This window comes from Anomalospiza imberbis, chromosome 6 (assembly GCF_031753505.1).
Source record: "Anomalospiza imberbis isolate Cuckoo-Finch-1a 21T00152 chromosome 6, ASM3175350v1, whole genome shotgun sequence".
NCBI classification, from domain to species: domain Eukaryota; kingdom Metazoa; phylum Chordata; class Aves; order Passeriformes; family Viduidae; genus Anomalospiza; species Anomalospiza imberbis.
This window is the reverse complement of record NC_089686.1, coordinates 50457234-50479908: the sequence shown is the minus strand read 5'-3', so window position 1 is coordinate 50479908 and position 22675 is coordinate 50457234. Positions and strand designations below refer to the sequence as shown.

At 37.4% G+C, this 22675-nt stretch overlaps 1 protein-coding gene and 1 long non-coding RNA gene across 6 annotated transcripts in view; both read left to right on the top strand.

Moving 5' to 3' along the window:
- The window catches only part of INSC (INSC spindle orientation adaptor protein), a 123620-nt gene that overhangs the window by 73986 nt on the left and 26959 nt on the right, over nucleotides 1–22675 (top strand). For all 5 annotated transcript variants that reach the window (XM_068194109.1, XM_068194111.1, XM_068194112.1 and 2 more), the window contains 2 exons: nucleotides 119–232; nucleotides 5423–5548. In XM_068194109.1, the coding sequence (XP_068050210.1) occupies nucleotides 119–232; nucleotides 5423–5548 (240 nt within the window). The remainder of the gene's footprint in view (nucleotides 1–118; nucleotides 233–5422; nucleotides 5549–22675) is intronic.
- Nucleotides 5574–22559, top strand: LOC137476083 (uncharacterized). Its single transcript, XR_011000241.1, has 2 exons — nucleotides 5574–6886; nucleotides 22350–22559. It is a non-coding gene; the product is annotated as an uncharacterized lncRNA (long non-coding RNA).

Genomic DNA, 22675 nt, shown 5'->3' with positions numbered 1-22675 from the left:
TCTTACCCTGTTAGTATTTATTTTTAAATCTCCCTGTCCTTGGTTCCATCTACTCAAATGCAATGTTAAGTGTGTGTTATCAGTCTGACTCCCTCACTTTTTGTCGTGTATCCCCCAGAACCTGCTGAGGCAGATAGAGCTCTCAGGCAGTCTGTACGTCACGGAGTCAGCCATCAGCAGTTTATTCAGCCTTGCCCAGGAAGGAGCTCACCTCTGCCGCATCATAGCCAAGGTAAGGGATGCATGGAGTAATCCAAAGCAAACTAGCAATACAAGAAACTCATTTCAAAAAAGAGAAACAAAATTTACTCAGAGAAACTACTTTTTTCTCTTCTTGTGGTGCTTTTGCAAGTTGTACTCTACAGAGTTTACCACCACAACTATTGCATTAGAGGTTTTTTTCCTAAAGAGGATCACATCCCCCCAATTTTTAATTTAATAATGCCCAATACCTGTGCAAGCAGCTTCAGTAGGAGAGTCAGCTCCAACAGGCATTGCTCTCAGCATTGCTTCACTTGCAGTTGTCTTTGTGCTATCTGAGGTATTATCACTCCATAATTTTGGGAACTTTTTTAGTGTCTCTCCTGACAGTACTTTTTAAATACCAATCATGTAAATGGAGAGAAACTTTACAATGGAAACTTTACTCTGCTGTGGCAGACTCTGCAGAGAAACAGCAAGACCTCTTCAGCTGTATATACAGGAGGGTTAGAGATATTACTAAAGATGTGAATTTATAAGTACTTTGCATTAATTATTATCCTTTTACAAGAGACCCATCATTGCATTTACTTCTGTCAGTGTGTGTTCTCATTTACTGAGTCGTTGGTGCTAACTTTTGGTATAAATGAGTCATTCTGTCAAGATCCATGATACTGGAAATCCCTGCAGACTTTGCACCTTTGAGGACACTTGGATCTTGAAGAAGTGAGAACTGTGGGACATGGTGTCTTGTTGAGGATAGGATAATCACAACCACAGGGCATGCAGAAAGAGGAAAACCTCCCTCCCCCAGCTACTGCTTGTAGAGTGCTGTGCCAGTTCCTTGTCCCGCTCAGAGGCAGGGTTAGACAGCAGCATTTAATTACTTCTGATTTGCCTTTGGATGGATATTTACAGCATAAAAGGTATTCCTCTGTTCTGAAGGTTGAGAATGAGCCAGACTCAGAAACCTGTAGTGGATTCTGTCAACAGCCTGAGAGGTTTATTTTTTTCTAAATTGGTATTTGAGCTCCACTCAGTGGTACCCAAATACAACGTTAATATGCTGAGTACTGAGGTAGTGCAGAATTAACAAAGTAAAGAAAACTGGTCTTGGGCTTTTTATAATTTTATGACTTCCATAACAGTTTAACATAGCAGAAGGGAAGTCTGACCTTTCATAAATCACTAAGTTAATATATTGCTAAAACCTAGGTGTGTCACAGGTTTACAACTGAGGAAATGCATCCCTTTATGCAAAGAACCCTAAGTGGTGTTTGGCTGCCAAATTACAGTGGTGATTGCATCACCTGTCCTGTGCCTCTGCATGCCCTGTGCACTGGGAAATGCATTTGTCCAGTCTGACCATTATCCTTCACCCTCTGCACTGCCTCAGTTACCTGCATCAGTGACCAAGGGGGCAGAGGCACTGTAACAGACCAGAATTTCAAATGGGTAAAGAGCTCTGTTCAGACAAAGGAACTTAACAGTACTGAGCTTTGCTTGCTTTGGAGGTTAACTGTCACCTTTCCAAAAGCTCCCAATATGAATAAAATATGCTTCTATTTATTGTTTGCAGACTTTTTGGAGTTTGCAGTTTTTGGCCAAATAACACATAAATGTTGCTTGTGCTGTTATTCTAGTTTCATTTGTGGCAGGTTTCACAATCTCTGAAGCACAAAGGAAGAGAGGGGCACTGGCTCAAGTTAGCTATGACATGAATGGTTACCTACAACAGTAAAAATTCAGGGTGATTTCCAAGCAAAAAATAAACAACAACAACAAAATCTGAAATTGTTCTCAGTCATTATGAGGGTGAAAAAGGATTGAAGTTATGCAAAGATCTCAAAATCTTTTATAGAATCCATAGTTCCCTCAAGAGCTGTCATAGTATCCTTGATAAAAACTAGCAAGAGAGTTTGACTATTTGTTTACCATGAAAGCAAAATTCAACAAATTTGTCCACTTAACCTTGAAGTCTTACTCTCCATGACAAAGTGTGATCTTGTGGAACACTGCTGTTAGGTTTTTTCCTGTCCCAAGCTATAGGGTACAACTCTAAAGCGCACCCATCTTGGAAGTGCAAAAAAAAGAACCAAGATAGTGTTGTAAAGCTACAATATTACAGGAGCTGGTCTCTCGTTTTACAGTTTGGTAAGGGTTTTAGTCATTTCTCTCCTTCTCCTCCATCCCATGCTAATATTTTACAGAAATTAAAAAAGGCTATAAAACACTCCTCTCTAGGATGAAGTATCACCTCTAATTTTATTCCACCTACAGGCATTCTTTGACACTTTCTTTTTTAGCATGTAACTTTGCAATCTGCTGTGAAAAAATCATGTTGCTGACTCACCCTGGCAGCCAGTAGTAGTTCTCACTAGCTGTCAGACACATAAAACCTAAGGTCTCTAACAAAAATGAGTAGTAGCATGGACCAGATAAGAAAATTAGCATTACTTGGAGCAAATGGGTTATAAATAGATTTGAATTTGTAACAACCAGAAGACTTGGTAAAAATCTGTTTATGAGTTACAATAAATAGGTTATAGAATGATAAAGAATATAGAATTTAAAAAAAAATCATTTTACTGATGATAGAGTCCAATACCAACCATACTGAACAGAGTGCTGTGATAATAGGCTTGTAAAAGAGAAAGGAACAAAAATGAAGATATTGATACCTCATAACAGCTCTCCTGGAGAATACTTGACTTTTGGAATCTCTTATGGCCGTACAGCAGATCATTTGCTCTGAGAAGCTTCTAATGCATCGTCTTACCTTCTTTTTATGCCAGCTCCTTTTCTAGCAACTATTTATGATGAAGATATCTTTGGAGATCATCTGTCAAGATAATTATAAATGTTGTCAAAGCCTTGATGAGTATTTACTGCACTTGTTGTAATTTCAGGCTGAAACCACAAAATATTCCACCTTAGAATTAGCTACCTTTTTGCTTCCCCTCTTTAGTCACTCAATCCACATAGTTTTGGTGATTGTATTTCAGGTGATTTCATTACCTAAAACTAGCCCTTCTGAACAGCATCCCACAAAATTGAATTCCTGTTAATCCAATATAGGATAGAAGTAGCTCATCACATAGTAAAGCAAGTGTCGCTCTCCTCCTCTGAATGTTTACCCACTTGACCAATTTATCTATGTCCCTGTCAGATGGAATGGTTTGGCATCATTGCAAAAGATACAGGGGATGAATCTTGAAAAAGGTGAATAAATTCTGAGAAATGTTCTGATCCCAGTGAGGGGACTGGTTTTGACAAGCCATGGAATCAGGCTAAGTATTTTCCACCCATCCAATTTTTCACTTACAGATCTCTTGGTTCATTAGTCATCGTCAATATTTTACAGCTTAGTAGAGGCACACGAGGCACAAAATAAAGAGTACAGATCTCCTCCTGACAAATGCAGTGATAAATCACTTCCTGTCCATCAAAGGCAAAATCAGGGACCCATTTGGCACAGAAAATGCTTAAAGCAATATACCAACATCTCTTGAGCATTACTAGATTTGTCCATAAATTCCGCTTATTATGGCAAAAACAGAGGATCAGATCATCCCTGATTCAATTAAACTGTGGGAAATTCAAATTGATAATGAAATTTAAGCAAAAAAACCCAACAAAACTGTTACCTTTGGCTTAGGAATGACATAAATATTTTCCAAATATTTTTCCCTATATTTTTAATAGATAATTTAATTACTGCTTGGGTGAAATATCAGTATCCTTTTGTAGAAGGAAAAATATGACTGAAACTTTTTTGTTAGTGTACTGCCTCTTTATTTAATTTAAAGGCTCTGAAATATCTTTCTGCATTAGGCTATATATAGCAGTACTAGATATAAAATAACAGACACATGAATGCTTTTTACAATTCCAGAAATAAGATTTACTCCTAAAAAACTTCAGTGAGCCTATTGTTTTCACTGATGCCATAGAAATTCCATATATCTGTGCAAAGACATGATCTAAAACTTCTATTTGGAAAATATGTTGAAGAGTTAATTTTGTCTAATTTTATATAACTTGTTATAAATTTTTTGTTAAACTTAATGGAAGGCTTTGCTTCCTCTATTATTCTCTTTTGTATTCAAGCAAAACTAGTACAAAAATATAGAATTCTGAAAATGAATAAAGTCTGAATTGTAGCCCAGGGTTTTTAAGTCAGTATAACCTGTTGAGCTTTCAAATAATGATTGAGAAGAAAATGGCTGAGGAAAAAATAGATTATTTCTGTGAATCTAAAAATATTTTTTAACAGACTCTAATGAAACAGGCTTTTAAAAAGGCTGTACTTTTCACTTGGTCCATGATTTCGACTATTTTTAATTTACTGCTGTAATCTGAACACTTTAGGCTGAACACTTTCACCTGTCATCAATAATTTAAATGCTTTCATCTTCATCATATGTCTGATCCTACATCATAAAAGACATATGTAGTCTACCTGATAGCACAACATTTTGAAATGAAAAATAATTTTAAAAACCCCACCACACGAAGTGCAACATTGTTGGCATTTATTTATATATTTACATTTGTTATATGAAATTTGCTAAAGCATATGTTTACAAGTTGTGTTGGAAATTAATTAAGGATAGCTACTCCAATATGTACTCAAGTCATTGCCACTATAGTATTTAAAGAAAAATTTTTAGGAATGCAGATTTTATTTGTTAGAGGATGAAGATTTGGATTGTATTTGTTTAGAATTTAACACCTATTTCCACCTGATTTTCAGTACCTCTTCAAACATATGACCTTCCCATTCATAACTTTAGCATTAATTAAATTTTGTGTGGAGCTCAGAAATGTAGAGGAACAGGAAATATATGGTAACAAAAATCTGTTTTATACTAATAATATGGCTGAAAGGTCAGTTAAATGTCACTCTAATTGCCACCTATTTATGGCTCTTTGTAATTTTTGCAGGAATGTCAGGTTTAATTTAAATGGAGCTTGTAACTGGTAGGAGTCAATAACTTAAGCAAACCTCCTGCTGAGATTGTATTACTTTTTCATCACTTAGTCTACAAGCATGAATCCACTCGAGTTCTCTGTGGGAGCTTAACACCTTCTTTGTTGGTGTTGTTACGATAGCTGTTTTGGATAAACTTCTAAAGGAATCTGCTCCCCATCCCAATCTTGATTAAGTACTAGGGAAGCCTCTAGTACTACTGTCCTGATGGCTGTTTTTCCCCTACAGGAAGGAGGTGTTGTTGCTCTCTTTAAGATCTGTCGCCAGGATTGTTTCAGGTGTCTTTATCCCCAGACCCTGAGAACGCTGGCATCAATTTGCGGTGTAGAGGAAGGGATGCACCAGCTGGAGAAGGTAGGCACTCCTGGGCTCCTTACTGACTGTGTCAAAAAATAGAGAAGCCCTGTCTTTAATCTCTTCCAGAAATTGATGCTTTAGTGGTATTTGATACTGTGTATCATAATATGCTCACCTTTTCTGTGCTGAACACATCTTCAGTCTTCAAAAAATTAGTCTCAGCAACAACATTATCCTATAGTCTTTGCACAAATAAGCTTTATAAGTGGGAATAATTTTGTAAAACGGGAAAGCATGTTAGCGACTACATCAAAAAAGGAGAACAAAAACTAGAGATATTATGTTTTCTGGAGTTTCTAAAGCATTTAGAAACTCCACTATTTCAAATTGTCCTTAACAGACAGAAGGCTTTATACCTCTAAATCATTTTCTGATGGTCTGATAGGGCTCCTGCTCATGGCAGTGCTGCAGCTTGTGAGAGTTGTAGTTGCACAGAAAAAAGTGGGACAGATACAGTCATTAGTCAATCCAAAAAGTGTCTGCTAATCAGCTGCAGCTTTCATAAAAGCCACTTTTAACTGTGATGGCCAACATCAAAACATTATCCAGAGCAAATGATATCAACTTCTTAGGCTCTTTTTCTTTCTCACATTCACTACATACTGCTATGTTTTGGAAAATGAACACTTCTGGTCACTAAATCATGATCTCATCCTTTGTATTTCATAGAAGAGTCATCTTCCTCAGCTGAATAATGGCCTCTTAAAGTTAATGATAAATGATTTTACTGCTCCTTTACACTGACATGTCTTGTAATTTACTTCCCTGAATTCAAGCAAACTGTGACAGAACACCTGCAGCAAAAAGCAAGTCTCTGAGTTTACAGTAAATGAAGATGACTTAAATTTTTTTTGACATCATGCTGGTTCAGACTAACACCAGAATCAGTCTAAAAGTATCTTTCATTTTGTCCATTATAATGGTGAAGTTAATAGAGTTAGAAATGAAAAAAATTGATTCAAGTCACCAGGTCCAATCCCTGGCAGCATCAACATGTGTTTAACATGGCCCATATCAAAGCTGAGGGAACGGGAGTCCCAGAAAAAGTGAACACTCTCAAGCTCATGTTTCTTTGATCTGCTTTAATGTTGGCCACAAGTAAAATTGTTCAGGGTAAACTTGATCACAATCACGACTGGAGCAGGGTTTAAAGAATTTTTAACTGAAATCCCCACCTTCAAGGGCTTTCAATTCTTAAATCATCGTCTTTAAATATGAACAGTTTCTTTCTTTCAAAATTTGAAGTACTCTTCTGAAGAACATAAAAGAGAGTTAAAAGTATTAGCAATCCTATAATTACACAAGTTATCATAGGACTTCTTATTGGCAGAAAGGGTGACTTCTTTTATCCAACAAAGTACCTGGGTGCTGGTGAATAATTTAATTTCTTTAATATGAATATAATTATACCACCTAGTGCATTAAAATATCAGTGCAATTTGAATTGGGTTTTTAATGACAGAAACCTCACTTAAAAAAACCCAAACGTGGCTACCAAGCAATTCAGATTAGGCAAATCAAGATAAAAAAAAAAAAACAACAACAAAAAAAGCCCCTATGCAAGCCTTCCCCCCTGTATTTTTTATTAGATTGCACAGCCATTGCAGTGATTAAAAGACCATTTAAAAGAAAGCAGCAAGAGCTATAATTTCTTATGAAACCCTTATCTGAGAGGTGAACTAAATGGGGGTGGTACACTTTCTGCAATAATTGCAGTGCTTAATTACTAAAGACATCAGGAATATTATTTATTTTATTTTAATAAAAAACATTTATTTAATTTTTTTTAAAAACAATTCTTGTTCTTCCCAGTGACACATTTATAAATATATCACACGGGAAAAAGCCATTATCACCTTTTTATCAGCTTGATAAACAAGCTGATCTTTGCTATAATTGCAATGATAAGGTAGTTGTTGCAATGATTAACTTTTCCTCTTGTCCGTGAATCTAGTTGGGTCTGTGTACAGTGATGTAAAATCACTTGGTTAAAATGTGAGTTTGGAGCAATTATTTCATTTGCAAGTACCTTCCTGAATTTTGATAATATACTAGTACTCTTTGCTGTACATTGAAGTACAGAGCTCCAGGAACTCAAGAGTGACAAATTAGGCAATTAAAGTAGAAAAATGGTGAAGAAATAGTCTCAATGTGTGCCTGAGGACTGCATAAATAAATGTTCTCTGTAAGCTGTGCTCAACAAGTGGTAATTTTTGTGCTTCAAGGTACTTCAAGCTACTTGTGGGTGTCTGGTTGTTTGATACACTTTAATTTTGTAATGCAGTGTGACACCAGCAATTATTATTATATGAGATCATTATTTGGTCTGAGCTTCCTGACCAGTCCTACTTTAGATTGGAGTGGAGAGACCCTGGAAAAGCAACCAGAACATATTATTCCTATAGCTATTTGTCCCTGTACCCAAGAGAACTTTGTCATCTATGTCTTGTGGCACTCAAGCATTTTTAGGGGAAAGCTCACTGCACCAGAAAAGTTGTTTTTTCTTGATGTGGGAATTCCAGAGTTTATACAGACACAAGAAGTAATACAGGTAGCTGGGAACAGAGAAAATAGATAAAATCCCTAAACCCCAAACTGAAAGGAGTTTGTGAGAGCTGAGCATGACTGAAGCTGAAGAACAATGTTAGTGCTGCACATGCAGACAGGCCTGCTGGTGTGCCCTGCTCTGAGGTTTAGGACAGAAATGCAGTGATGTAGTGGGAGATTGGTTCTTGAGAATTGTTGAGAGTTCTGGAGAGAAGAATATCTGAACCTTCATGAATGTGTTTTTCAAACTGAATTCACCTCAGTGTAGCAAGGAGAGTTGGAAGCACAGAGTTGGGGTAGATTATTGTGTGTATTTAGTGACACTTAAGGTTCAGAAAAAGTAAAAATTGTGGTCTTGGTGACATATATCTTGCAAATTGCCTTAGGAGTAACTGTACTTCAAGTAATGCTTTCATTATGAAGACACACACAAAATCTAACAGATCTGTTTTTCAACGTGGAGCAACCTTGCCTGGAAATGGGGTTTGTGTTTAGATATTTTTTTTCTAAAACAATTCTTCAGGCCTTACCCCTCTGAGCACACATTAGGTCCTTTTTTTGCAGAGCTGTCTGAACAAAATGTCTCCCACGCATTTGGTGACATGTAGCCTCATTAAAGTTTAAAAACTGTGGCAATTTCTCTGCTTCCAGGCTGTCTGTACAAAAGTTGTTGGTGGTGATACTAAAAGGCATGGCTTTCCAATTTTTGCTCTAGTCAAGCTCAGTTGTGTGGTTTTTCACTGAGATTCTGTGGCAATAAACTTCCTGTTGCAATAAAAGAACTGCAGAGCTGGTTCAGAAATACATATCAAACAGTGCAATATACTGCATTTTTTTTACTGTGCATGTGAAATGTTATCACATTAAAAAAATGCAGTTTAGGTGGGACCTAGATCAAGGGTTAACTGCCACAAAAATAGAATGATTATACAAACAGCTAGCTGCCTAAATTTTAACAGTGTGCTGAGTATGGTTACTTACATTATTTAAACTATTCTAGAAAGCTAGACACCTGGAATCAGCTCATTAAGAGAAGATAATCCAGAGACACTGTTGACAACAGCTGCTACTTTCATTAGTAAAGCCTTTTTAACAAATGACACAGCTTTTATCACTGTGCTTTAACCAAAATTGCCCAGGAATAGATTATAAATTACTTTGAATCCTTCATTTAAAGCACAATAAATCAAATTACCGTCTAGAAGAAGAAGGGTAAAGAAAGTATGAAGTGTACATTATTTGTGGCTGGGACAATGTATGAATTTTACAAAGACTTCTAAAACATGAGTGACCTAAAAATCTATTAGTCACTGTGAACCCAGTCTAGGCCTTAGAATAACCATATTCTTATATACAGTAATAATTTCTGCATGATGGTAATGCAGTCTGTCCATGATACTGCTGAAAAAATCAACTTTTCTGGGGAATGAAGTAAAATGTATATTACAGAACCTCCTACTACAATTTACAGTTTTCTGGTGCATGTGTGTTGATTACTTAATTCAGCTCTAACCACTTTGAACTTTCAGTTTCAAACATTAACCTCAGTTAAAATCATGCAGTAGCTTTGTCTCAGGTGAAGTCTCACCTACTAAAGCCACTGAAGTCCATGTGATTGTAGGGTGAGACAGAAATGAGAACTCTGTATTAGGAAGAACCAGAAGAGGTTTCCCAGAGAAGCTGTGGATGTCCCATCCCTGGAAGTGTTCAAGGCCAGATTGGATGAGGATTTGAGCAGCCTGGTCTGATGGAAGATGCTCCTGACTATGGCAGGGGGGTTGGAAGTTGATGATCTTTAAGATCCCTTCCAACCCAAACTATTCTATGAATTATGGAGAGGGCTTTGATTAGGTGAGCTTGGATGGTATGGAGGTAAAGTCACAAATTCAAAGGCTGAATGTAAAAGTTAGCTAGTGGCCCATGGATTTCATTGTCACAGCATGGGAATGCTCCATAACTGTGAATGTTTTACTTTTCATAGTACCTGGTATACAATGGAGGTAACTTTGTACAATGCAAGAGATGGAAAATGTTCCCAATTTAATAAACTATATAGCTGCCTTCATAGTTCGTTATACCAATTGCAGAATGGCAAGGGACATTATTAATATACTTTTTTTGGAAAAGGTATGTGTGATTGCCAGTTTGTAGGTTGCTACATTTAAAAGTATGTCTGCAGGTTGTTTGCTTCTTTTAAGAGCAAGTTTTTTGAGAAAAAGGGAAATGTTGATTTTTATTGTGGCAAATGGTGGCTTATTTACAGGACTTGCAACAATGAGAAAATTTCAGAACATGCATATCTCCGCCTCAGCCTGTTAGCCCTTATTACTCTTCAGAAGAGAGCTTTGTGTTAGTGTTTCTTTGTTTCTTAGATGAAAAATTTTCATAGCTTATTTTAGTAGTTTCAGAACAAGGATTAGATGGTCTCAAAGATGATAAAAATTGCATGGTTATTTTACTCTAAAATGAGTTGAGTTGAAGAACTCAAATGATTAAAATTAAAAAAAAATAAAATGGCCATAGTTTTCAAAGTTTAGTTTTGAGACATGGAGAGTCAAAATTCATATTATTCTGTTTCCTGAGGGAGACAGGATAAAGCTGGGTAATAACAACAAAATGCAGGATTCTTAGAAGCCATTGGAAGGTGTCGAGGGACTCTTCTCTTGTCAGGTGTTGAAGAACTCTTCTCTTGTCTCCTTCCCACAAAAACAGGGAATATGCAGTGTTACAACCTATTCTGAATTTTTCACAGCTCATGTTGGCAAACACGTTCTTAATGGTGTTTTATAAAGAGGAATACATTTCTTGTATGTTTCCTAAAGCTGTGCTTGTTTACAGGAGAAACTTGTGAAGCTTCATGGTTGGGAAGAGCCTGGAAGCTTGCTTTCTGCGTCCTCAAAACCACAAGCACACAAGCACTGGCTTTTGTGCTGAAAACTTGTGAAATGATTTAGGTGGATAGGGTTCAAGTGATGCATTGCTTTTACAGCCCTTTGGTTGGAGAATCAACTCTTCTGGTCTGCATAATTCACTTCTTTTCATCCTGGAACACTCTTTTGGCTCATCTTCCATGGCTGTTTGAAGCCAGGCTTTGAAATCATACCTATGAAGTTATAAACAGTAAGCAGGGATGGATAAAGAGGTTTCTAAATTTTGAGAGAGAAGGATAACATTTTAAAGACTAATTCTGGCAACTTTTGACACACAGAGCACAGCACACTGAAAGTTGATGGCATTGATAGCTGGAGCTGGGAATTGTCTCACTGATCTTGGTGGGTAATTGTGGAAGTCACATGAGAATGAAGAGCAATGAGAAAGAAATAAGAAATAAATCAAACTTAAAGAATAGCAGGAGGGACAACATATTGAAGCTGCTTTTCACATAGCCTTTTAGATAACCAGGCATATCTGTTTCAGTAGCTGAGTTTGTGGTACAATTAGATAATGCAAAGTTCTATGCTTGCAGCTCTTTAATTTACTGGACACTTCTTCTGAGTGAGGCTGTTTAATTAATTGGCAGTGAAAAATGTGCAGTGTTTGGCAAATTACATTTCTGTCAAAGCCCCTGCAAGATTCACTAAATCATATCTGAGAGTGCAGGAGCTGCCCTTCCTCAAGTGCTGGCTTCGTGTGTATTAGGTGGTTCAAGTTTTACCTCTGAGTACACAGCTGTGTACATGAAATTAGTAAGTGTAGCCTCTTTCAGCACCTTCCCAGGCAAGAGCAACACGACTACTTTGGTCACTGCAGAATCTGACCATCTTAGGTGCAACAGGATGCAGTTCTAAGGCACAATAAGGAAGTCATGGAAGTGATATTTGTGAAAAGTGAAAAACAGAGTGAAAAGAGGTTTAAAAAAACCCCATCCTTTCCCCCAAAAACCTCACAACAACATCAAAAGAAAATAACCAAAAACCAACTGGGAGCCAATCTCTGAAATAACATTCAATATGTTGAAAGCCTTCTGCCAGTTACACAGCAGATTAAAATTTGTTCACTTTATGGTAGTGCCCATTTCATCCTGCAAAAAGGAAAGCAAGGAGGTTTTTTTATGTCTCATTCAAGAGACATAGAATTGAATAAAGACAGACAACTTGGTGCAAGATTATGGTACATTGCCAGATCTCCATAGGAAAAAAGTATACACAAACTGCTTTGGCTGAGGTCATGGACATTATTTCAATTCTGTTAAAATGACTAATGAAATTATGGTGGTTGTGTTGTAGTCCTGATGCTCTAAAGAGGTATGTATTTGTTGCTCTGATAAAAGATATTATCTCTCCTTACAAACCTTGCTAAACTTAAATCATACTATATATTTTAAAAGAGGAAAAAAGGAGCCAGCAAGTGTAGCACTAAAGATAAGCATTTTGATAATACTGGTGAAGGAGGACAATGTGAGACTTGGCTAAGGAGCTGGTGAAGACCTGCCTTTGGCTTTGGAGGACACAGATTCTACTATTTATCAGCAGATCCTCATTTAGATATCTGGCCTTGCCCAGATTCTGCAAACATAGAAATGTGCATTAAGCCTTAAACATCTGAGTAAATTAATTGAAAAAAACAAGAGAACCACTACCTGCTAAAAATGTCTGTTCATGACTGAGATTTCTGATGGCAATAAATTTCAATAAGTAAATATTAATTTGTTGACTACTGAACACAGTCCTGTGGCATAAAGGAATACTTTTTGAGTTAAATAGGTAAAAAATATATTTGATAAACTTTGCCTTTTCAATAGAGTGCAACAGGCAATCTAGGAGTTGACATAAAAATCTGTCTGTAAATTGTTAATGTTAACAATTTATGAATAAATTTGTATGTCAGTTTAAAGTGAGCTATCTTCTAACCCAACAATGAATACTTGAAGTCCTTTCCCTGTAGTGCGAGTCTTTCCACATCACCCACAGATTTAGGCTTTGTGAAGTTTACCACATAAAGTGGTATATTGCTTAAGCATGGATCTGTGATAATGTGTCCACTTGCAAAAATGTCATAGCAGCCCTGTTTTATTGTGTTTTTTCCACGTTTCAGCAAGACCTGATCAGAAGAAGGCATTGCAGTGGCATTCAAGTATTATCACTGATGTGCTGGGAGTAAATCTTGCCACTGTTATACTTTTTTTCTCAGCTCCAGAGCAGTGTTCAGCAAGTGAGAGCTGATAGAATGAGGTGTACTTTTGGCATTTGGTTTCCATACAGGATGCAGTTACTGAAAGGAGGAATAACCACTCTTCTAACCTATCCCTCAGCTCTGCCTTTTTATACACCTCGATTTTATTAATTGAGATGCAGGAGAGACTCTACAGATCTCTTTTTTTCTTCTTGTTTTAAGAAGATAAATTTAATTGAAATAGATTTTAAAAGCTGAAAAGGAAAGACCCCAGGCTCTGTCAGGTTACTGAGGTGTACACTTCAAACAGCAAGACCAACTTGGAGCAGTGCCTGTGGATAGCCATTCCCTCCAACTTAATTTTGAAACTTTGGACTGGTGCCAGGTTACTGCTCTGCACTTGTTTGGCTCCCATATAATTTACACATGGTTTTTGCAGTCGGTTCTGTTAGTATTTTATGCTATCTATTGATTTTATATTTCTCTAAGTATTTTATTTCAAGCACTCCAAATAGCACTAGATTTATGTTTCAAAAATCAGGATGTTAGGAGAATTTTATAAATGAAAAATAATTTGGAAATCACCAGATGATGATTTTTCTGTAACAATTTAAAGTATTACCTAAAGTGAAGACAGTGATCAGGGCAGAGAATTATCCACGAATGATATCCGAAGGAACAGAAGCCAGCACATCAAATAACAGGTGGCTTTTCCCTACCTAATAATAGTAATAATCTATCAAGAAAATTTAATTTTAAGATGAAAGAAACAGCTTACTCAGCTCCTAAACTGAAGGCAGAGATTAATGAGAATCAATTGAAGCATTTTAAAATAGTGCAAGCAGAGAGCTATTTTGGACCTCAAATATTCTCCTTGTCCCTGACAGAGGCAGAAAACTGGAGAGAGATGGCCATTTTTATCACAAAAGCATCCATATTCTGAATTAGCTTCTCATCTTGACCATTTCCTTATGCTTGCTTTTTGGTAATAGCTCAAACTAGCAAAACACATAAACCTCAGCTTATGTTCAGCTTACAACTTGGCTCTTTTCCAAAACCACTTCTGCCACTCTTGTACTCCCATGAGTGCTACTACCCTTCCTCCAGCTACTCGTGGTGCTGACAAGCCCTTGCATCACAGCACTTCCCAGAGTTCACAGGTAGGGAGGGAGGCTCTAAGAGTCCTGCTGTGACACAATTCAGTCCAGCTATGAGCTGGGAATCTTTTCTAGGTGCAGATAATAAGGAACCTTTGCAAATCGGGTCCAAGAAGGGCTCCCAAAATGTAAAAAATTTGGATATTGTTATCAAGACGGAAATCCACAAGTTTGTATTTTGCAAATTTTAATTTTATGCAGTTGCTTGTGGGGTTTTTTTGGTTTCATACAATGCTTACCAAAATTACAGTAAAAATATTTGGTAAAACCTTCTTTTCTCCTTCCTTGTTTTCAGTACCTATCAAGGCAAAAAATCAGAAAACTCTTTAGAAAACAGGGAAAAAATACACAGGAATGTATACAGGAAACTTCTACAACACCAGCATTGGCCAGTTCTAGCCCTGGCCAGTATTAAACGTTCTATCAGTAGGCTTGCTTGGTTTAAATGTGTGCTTAGCAGTTTAACTTTAGCCCTCAAACAGCATTATAGAAACAAAAAACTCACTCAGGGTTTTCCTGGGGGTAATGTTCTGCCTTTGCTACATGGGCCAAAAACTAGCTCTTAGTGGAGCTGACTGTTTCCCAGAGGTAGTTGTAAAAAAGAAATAGAGGCGCTCAAACCCAGTGTAATCCAGCTGGCTAATTAGATGAAACCTGGTATCCTTTCCTTATGATGTACCTTTGAAGTCAGGGCTGGCATTACTCAGGTGAAATGTCTTGCATGTGCTCCTAACAAACCAAAGGAAGTTAATTGTGTGAGATTTTTCTTAATCCCGGTTTGTAATGAGCTCAGAGCTCCCATGTGACCTACCTGAAGCTCACTCATGATATGTAGGAGTCTCCATGTATTTCTTAAAATAAGGGAAGGGTAAACAATAATTAATGGCAGATGATGTAGAGATGTGTTTGTGTGTCACTGGATTTTTATTGCTTAGGCTCATTTGCAGGAAACCACTTAGGTCTGGCACACTGCCCGATTTACACTAAAACTTTCATGTTTCACAAAGCATCTTTGAAAACACTTAAAGACCTCTTGGAAAAACAACCTCTTCTGGTAAAGATAATAATCCTGTTAGCTAAATATCTAAGAGCATTGCTTGTATATTTACCTGACCTGCACCTTTCTTCTCTTGCCTATCATTAACTTCCCAGACAGAAGCTCTTTCACTGACTGTTCCTTCCCTTGCAGTACTCTCTTGAGCTTTTACTTTATGAGGGCTTTCAGTTTGCTCCTTTGCAGTCCCTGGGAATGGATCAGAAAGTTTTGTATGGATCAGGGCATACTCATATGCTTGTCTGACAAGGATCTTCAGCTGAGATGAAGAAGGAATCCTTATGGGACCAGCAAGTAGAATTAAGAAGAAAAAGCCTTTCCAGTTTTTGTAGGAACTCATCTTTGTCACTTTTTTCTCACAAAGAAGGTGTGGAAAAGTTTTCACAGTGACTTAAATTAGCCAAGGACCAGACCTACCTGACCAACTGAATGGCTTCTGTGATGGAGTGACTACACTCATGGACAAGGGAAGATCCACTAATATAATTTATCTGGACTTCTGTAAGGCTTTTCACACAATGTCCTCATACGGAGAATCCTGTCACACTGGACATGTGTGTGCACTTTTTATACTTCATATATAACTGACAGATAACCTTATTTTGCTGTCACCACTTTTTATTTCATACTAACTGTTAGTTTCAAGCTCAAGAAAAGAGTATTGAAGGAAGATATCAAACAGTACTGGTCCAAATATGGGCTCCTGAGGGACCCCACTCATCACTGCTCTCCATCTGGACACCAAGGAGTTGACTGCTACTTTCTGGTTGTGACAATCAAGCCAGTGCATCATCCAACAAACAGTCCATGTCGAATCCCAAACCAGTTGGTGTAACCAATGTTTGTTTCTAGCTTCTGTTGTGCTTCCATAATAACACTCTTGTGTGTCTCTGCCAGAGTCCAAATGTCTTCTTGTGTGTCTTTGTTTAAAAATGGGCTTAGCTGGATTGCTAAAAATGGGCATTTCTGGCACGAACTCTTCAGAAAATTGGATTTGGAAGGGAGGCTAAAGTTTTCTCTTACGTACATCCCATGAAGACTTGTTGACACTCAACAGGGGACCTATAACATCTGTCACTGAAGAAGTTGATTTTTTTCCTATTCAATGTGCCATGAAATTCTGTGATGTCATTACTACAATGGTATCTGACATTGGAACAGAAACTGTCTAATTAGTTTTATTAGTCCCTACACTGCTGTTCTTGGTTATAACAGAGAGGTCAATGTACCAGCTAAAGGTGCTCCCTCTGTCCCTCAGGACTTTATATCCTTTCCTCTCACCTATTTGTACATTCATAGTTTGTAAGGAGATAAGCATCTTCTATGCATATCTTGAATTTTCAAAGAAGCCCCTTCTAAGAAGAGTTTGTGACAGCCTCAGTCTGACTGAAGGCAGCGTAGAGCTGGATGCTCAGCTGCCATAATTTCCTGGTCACCCTATTGTCTATTAATCCTCAACTTTACTGGCCAGAGTCCCTGATTAACTACAGTTTATAAAATGAGGGAAAGAAACTAAACCTAAAACAAAGGAACATATCAAACACTAAAAAAAAAAAAAAAAAAAAAAAAAAAAAAAAAAATCCAGAAAGCTATGCTGAGGTTAAAACCTTCTGATACCCTGACAAATGCCCATGTTAATTCTGAGGGCAGCACAAGTCCCCTTGGGAATGTATCTCTGGTGTGCACAGGCACTTTCCTGAGCTGTTCATGAGATAGGAAAGACCACACACGTCCTAGATTCCTGAAAGTGTCCGAAATTGCTCAAAGTGGGACTGGGCTCTCCTTCCCAGAAATTTTTAGTTCAGTTGTTAATAGAAAGATTGGGATTTCCCAAGTTTTGATAGCACAAATTGTTTTATAAACTTGATCTTCTTTCCATCTGTGACCTTTCCTTCACGTCCTCATGGGTATGCCTGATAGACACATATCCATTTAAAGAGCAGGTAGGTAGTTCTTTTGTCCTGTTGCTGTTTCTGACATGATTCAGTATGTAGGCATAATGGAGCCAACCACATGTGTGATGGTCACTCCTGCAGAGTTTGCCACGTCTAATGAACAGCAGCTGGAATGCTGAGAGAGCCCTAGAGCAGAGCTGCTCTAATCGAGTGAAATTCTGCCTCTATCTCAATCTTCTTTTGCAGGTTTTTCTATTTCCTGCCCTGGATGAATTTTTTGACCTTATTAGTTTACCTTGCCAAATGAATAGCTGTTTCTCCTTAGCCACAAACAGCCACTTTTGAGTCTCCAGCAATGCGGGAATGTCCAGGCTGCAGGGCACATGTCTTGACTACTGCCTCCAGAGCTGCACCACAGATCTGTTTAGCTGCTGGCGCCAATGATTTAGCTGGCTTTGAACAACTGTGGGTCAGATTAAGATTCAGTCTACTTGCTGTTTGTTTTAGTTGATTTCCCTGCTTTATTGGATAGTCGTGTTCTCTCTTGCTGCTGTATCTTCTGGCCTTAGAAAAGTCTAGACTGCCAGAGAAATGCTTACATGTTCTTTTTTTGCCCATCTCTCTTTTAATATAACCAATATTGAGCAGAGTTGCTCAAGCTTCTGTTTGCAATAAAGCCTGTGTCAAAATATAGCAGACTTTCAAGGAAGTAATTTGGATCTCTGCTAGAAAAGGCTGAGATCCTTTCAAAGGCCATTGACTATAGACATTTCTGTACTTCTCAGTGTCACTGTCTATGAGTATTGAAAGGGCTGAGAGGAAAGACCAGTTATAAAAGTAGACTTCATAAACACTGAGACACTGCTTCCCCCATCTTCAGCAACTTGAAACAATTGTGGTTATGTCAGCTCTGCCAAATAAGTAGGATAACAAATCATTCCAGGATGAGAGGCTGGCATGAAAGTCTCCTTATAGCAGTATTTTGCGTGGAAGAACTTTGCATGTATTCTGTAAGCTCTCAAAGTATCCATTAGGTAATATTTATTTAATTTCATAGATTATTGAATATATTAATATAATGTATGTATTTAAATATTTATATTTATTAATATAATATTAGTTGATATTACTTAGTTATTTAGTTAGTTATTTGAGGCCTGGGAAAAGGAAATAAAACAAAATACAAGAGGAGGGATAATGTGAAATAGACTAGGTGGTTGAATTTTCTGCCCAGGATTTTAAAAAGTGATTAATAACATTAAATTTCAGTCATTTTAGATTATAGCTTGAATCACCAGAATGGTATCTATCAAGTTGTGGATATCCATACACCATCAAATGACAATTAAATCCACTCCATAAAACTAATACTTAATTGCAATTAATTTAAAAGTTGGCTGATAATGTATTTTCAGTGTTATTGCTATCCTTGGGATGTGCACACAGTTTAAGAGCACTGAGTGAGTGTTTTTAAGGTATCCCGTGTCTGTGGTAAGATTTTACCCTTCTGCTGGTTAAGCTGTCATCAAAGCACTTCAGATGGAGACATACAGCAATAGAATAATTTGGGCTGGAAGGGACTTTTAAAGGTCATCTAATCCAGGCTGTCTGCAGTGAGATTAAAAAAGGGCAAAATAGATGGCTGAGTTGATTATCAGTCAGCATGGAGTAAGAGATCCATACATGGGACAGAAAGGCTTATTCCAGCACAAAATCAGGAAAGAATCTGAGCACTTTTGCTTTAGAGCTTTTCAGCTGTAGTGATCTAGGAAGAATTAAATCATCCTTGTATATCTGTGCTAAAATGATTATCTCGTGGTGTTTTAGGGTATTAAAAACCAAGTGATAGTTCTCTACATATGGTCTGAAAACTTCACGACAGGGAAGCACAAGCTTAAAGTCAGTTTTGCCAGGCTGTTGACTCCCCGCAGTAAATGCACATTATGCTATGCAATAGTGGCACCCAGTGGAGACAGGAATTACAGCAAAGTTTGTGCTGCTCCAGGGTATGGTCTGCCCAAAACTATCCTGTGTTTAGGAAGGCAGCAGAGGATTTGGGAGGACAGGTTTATGAAGCATCCTCCTAAATCAAAGCAAGCCATGTCAAACGGGCTTTTAATCTGAAAAGTTTAGGTTCTCTTATCTGTTCACAACAACCTGGATGGCCTGTTTTCCTACAGGACAGACCCTCTGCCTTAATTGCATTAATTAAAAAAAAAATCCTTAAGCAACATCTAATGCAAGAGCATCCTTGGGGGAGTGGGGAAAAATGCCCTCTATTCCTACTGCCCTGAGAGTACTGTCTGGACAGGGACAGTATCAGCCTGAAAGGTTTGGAGAGAACAAGAGGAGTGGGATGTGTGCATGGGGGAAAGGGTGATCAGAAGGAAAGCATGCTTCCGTGCTCAGTTTCAGTCTGAAAAGACTGTAAGGTGCATGAGAGAGAAGCTGAGAACAGGAGGGATGCCAGGAGTGTCAGGTAGAGAAGGAATTATCAAGGGAAAAATGTCTTCAAGCTTTAAATTCAGGTAATGCTAACAGCAGCACCACTAAAATAAATGGGCACTAATAATAAGCTGTAAGCAGAACAACCTCAAAAAAACCTATGCTACAAAATGAATGGACTATCAAATTTCTGTAAAGAATGTATTAATTACTATGGAGTGGTCATCATGCTTCTCCATTGGGAATGAGGCTATCTGCACTTGTCATCTTCTGGTTATTGCTTTCTCAGGCATCATGTATTGCAAATAGTTCTGATGAGCAGGCATTTGGGAATAACTGACACGTAATGCTAAAGCAAATGGAGTGAATTAGAATAATGTTCCTACACACAAGGTGCTGTTGAGCTCAGATTTCACTTCCTGTTATATATAGGCCTTACTCATAAGGTCACCAAAATGTGATTAATTAGAATGATGATCTGAGTTCCTAGAAATTGTCCATCCTTAACTGCTTTAACACTCTCTGCCATCTGCATTTATTTTAGCATTTTGTTATAAGTACCGCGGGCTTTGGCATTTTGTCCATGCTGGAATTATTCTAGATCTACAAAGAGTGGTTGGATACAGGAAAACACCTTCCGGGACTTTCTGTTGATCTGGTTATTATTCAGTCTGAGAAACACTCCATTTCTGGAGAAATGAAAGTTCATTTGAAGGATAATAAATAGCATTATTGTAATTGTCTATAGCCACATACCATGTGGTTGTAGGTAAGTAAGTTTTTAATCTTCATTTTTTAAAATCATAGCACAGGTTATGAAAGGCAAATGAAGTTACTTAGGAGTAAGAACCTTCCCCAGATATGTAATGTGAACCTCATGGGTGCTCCAGACATGATGTTTTACTACTGTCTAGGCTGAGGAAGTAATTATAACAAAAGAGAAGACAACAGAACTGTTAGAATAGGTTTGAAATTTGTTTTTGAGCAAGACATAATTGATTTGTTCTGAGAAAAGTAGTTAGAAGGCATAAGTCACCTTTTAGTTATAAAGATTGCTCCTGTCTCATCCTATATCCTGAAAGAACTGGGTTACAAGTCACAGGATCGCACCTAGGAAATATTCATGGATGAAGACACATGACTGACTTCCTGCTCCAGTTAGCTAAATTTATTTATGTATTTAAAGGCTGTGACAAATTGCTTTTCTCCTCACTTAGAAAAGGATTTTTGATAATTTTTGCCCCAGGAAACTGGTGGTTGAATTTTCCAGCCCATGGATTTCTGTGTGGCTATATCAGATGAAGTTGAGAAACATACCCTGCATCTTTATTTTACCAGCTTTGCCAGTATATTAATGATATTGGTGTTACTCTGAGTAAAAATTCTGTGTTTACTGCTCTCCTTTGGTTCATCTTCCCTTCAAGTTCCCTTAAACATGAAATAACACACTTGCATCTAGTATGTGGCACATTTCTTTGCTAGAAGAATTTATGTCTTGTATTAACCAGTAAAAATGAAGCACTTGCCACAAAATGTATGGAGAAGGTAAGGCACTTAGGACCTGGGGTATTGAAGAAGACATTAGGACAGAGAAGTCCAATTAATCAGATCAGGACATGCAGCCCAAAAAAAAAAAGGACAGGTAATTGAGACATACTCATGTAATTACAATTGATTTTTCTTACAGGAAAAAAAAAACAAAAGACAAAGAATGACAATTGTTGAAATGGTAATGGCAAAGGAAGTAATTTTAAGTAGAGATGACACTGGCTTTTTTCCCTTCTTTTTCTCTCTTGTTTTTTAAAGAAGCTATGAGTGCTGATTTCTGATCCTTCCAGTCCTAAAAAAAAGAGTAAGCCTATACCAATAATTAGTATTTTTTAGTTTAAATAAAGAAAAAATTACAGAGAGAGAGACACGCAAGGATATAACAGTCAAAGACCTTTTCAGTAACATAGATTCTAAGATTTACAACTGAATTAAGAGAGATCAATTAAAACTCATTAAAAGCTGACTGATTAGACTCTTGGTCTTTTTCCTTTTTCGTTTAAGAAGAATGGTTTGTGGCCAGTTATTTTGAACAAAAACATTTGCACTTTCCTTAAAAATCCTTAAGGTTTTGGAACAAGTACTTCCATTTACTTTGGCCATCCATCTTTGTAGTGACTCCTGTATTTTACTTCTGGTTAAAGTTGCTCTTCCCTAAAACAACTAAAGATCTAAACCATAAGTGTCAGTAAAAGGCCAGCCAACATCTCTGCTGCTGCTGAGCAACTTGTCCATGCTCGTTGGCAATGGAGATGGACAGAGCTATCCTGCAGGTTTTGTGTATTAGGAGTGGGAAGCATTAGCTTTCTGTCAAGGCAAGGACCATTGAGAAAGTGGTTTGGATCTATTTTGCTTGAGAAATATCTTTGCTTAGTGGTGGGACTAATGAATCTCCAGAGTTCATGGTGAATCTTTGCTGTTGGCAACATGGCAGTTATTTTGATGGGAAGCAATATGGAAATAAATGTTATTGGTATTTGACATGGGTGTTAGTAAAAATCATAGTCAGACAAAACCTCACCTAGAAGGGTGGCAGAAAGGGTGGCTAATTTTATCCAACAAAGTATCTGGGTGCTGGTGAATAATTTAATTTCTCTAATATGAATATCATTATGCCACCTAGTGCATTAAAATATCAGTGCAATTTGAACTGGGTTTTTAATGACAGAAACTTAATTTAAACAAACCCAAACTTGGCTACCAAGCAATTCAGATTTAGGCAAATTAAGATTAAAAAAAAAAAAAACAAACTTATGCAAGCCCTCCCTCCTGTATTCCCTTGTGTGTATCCTAACTGTTGTATGAAAAGAGCTGCTTCAAAAACTTGCAATTCTATAAATATTTTGAAAACAAAAGTCCATGTGTT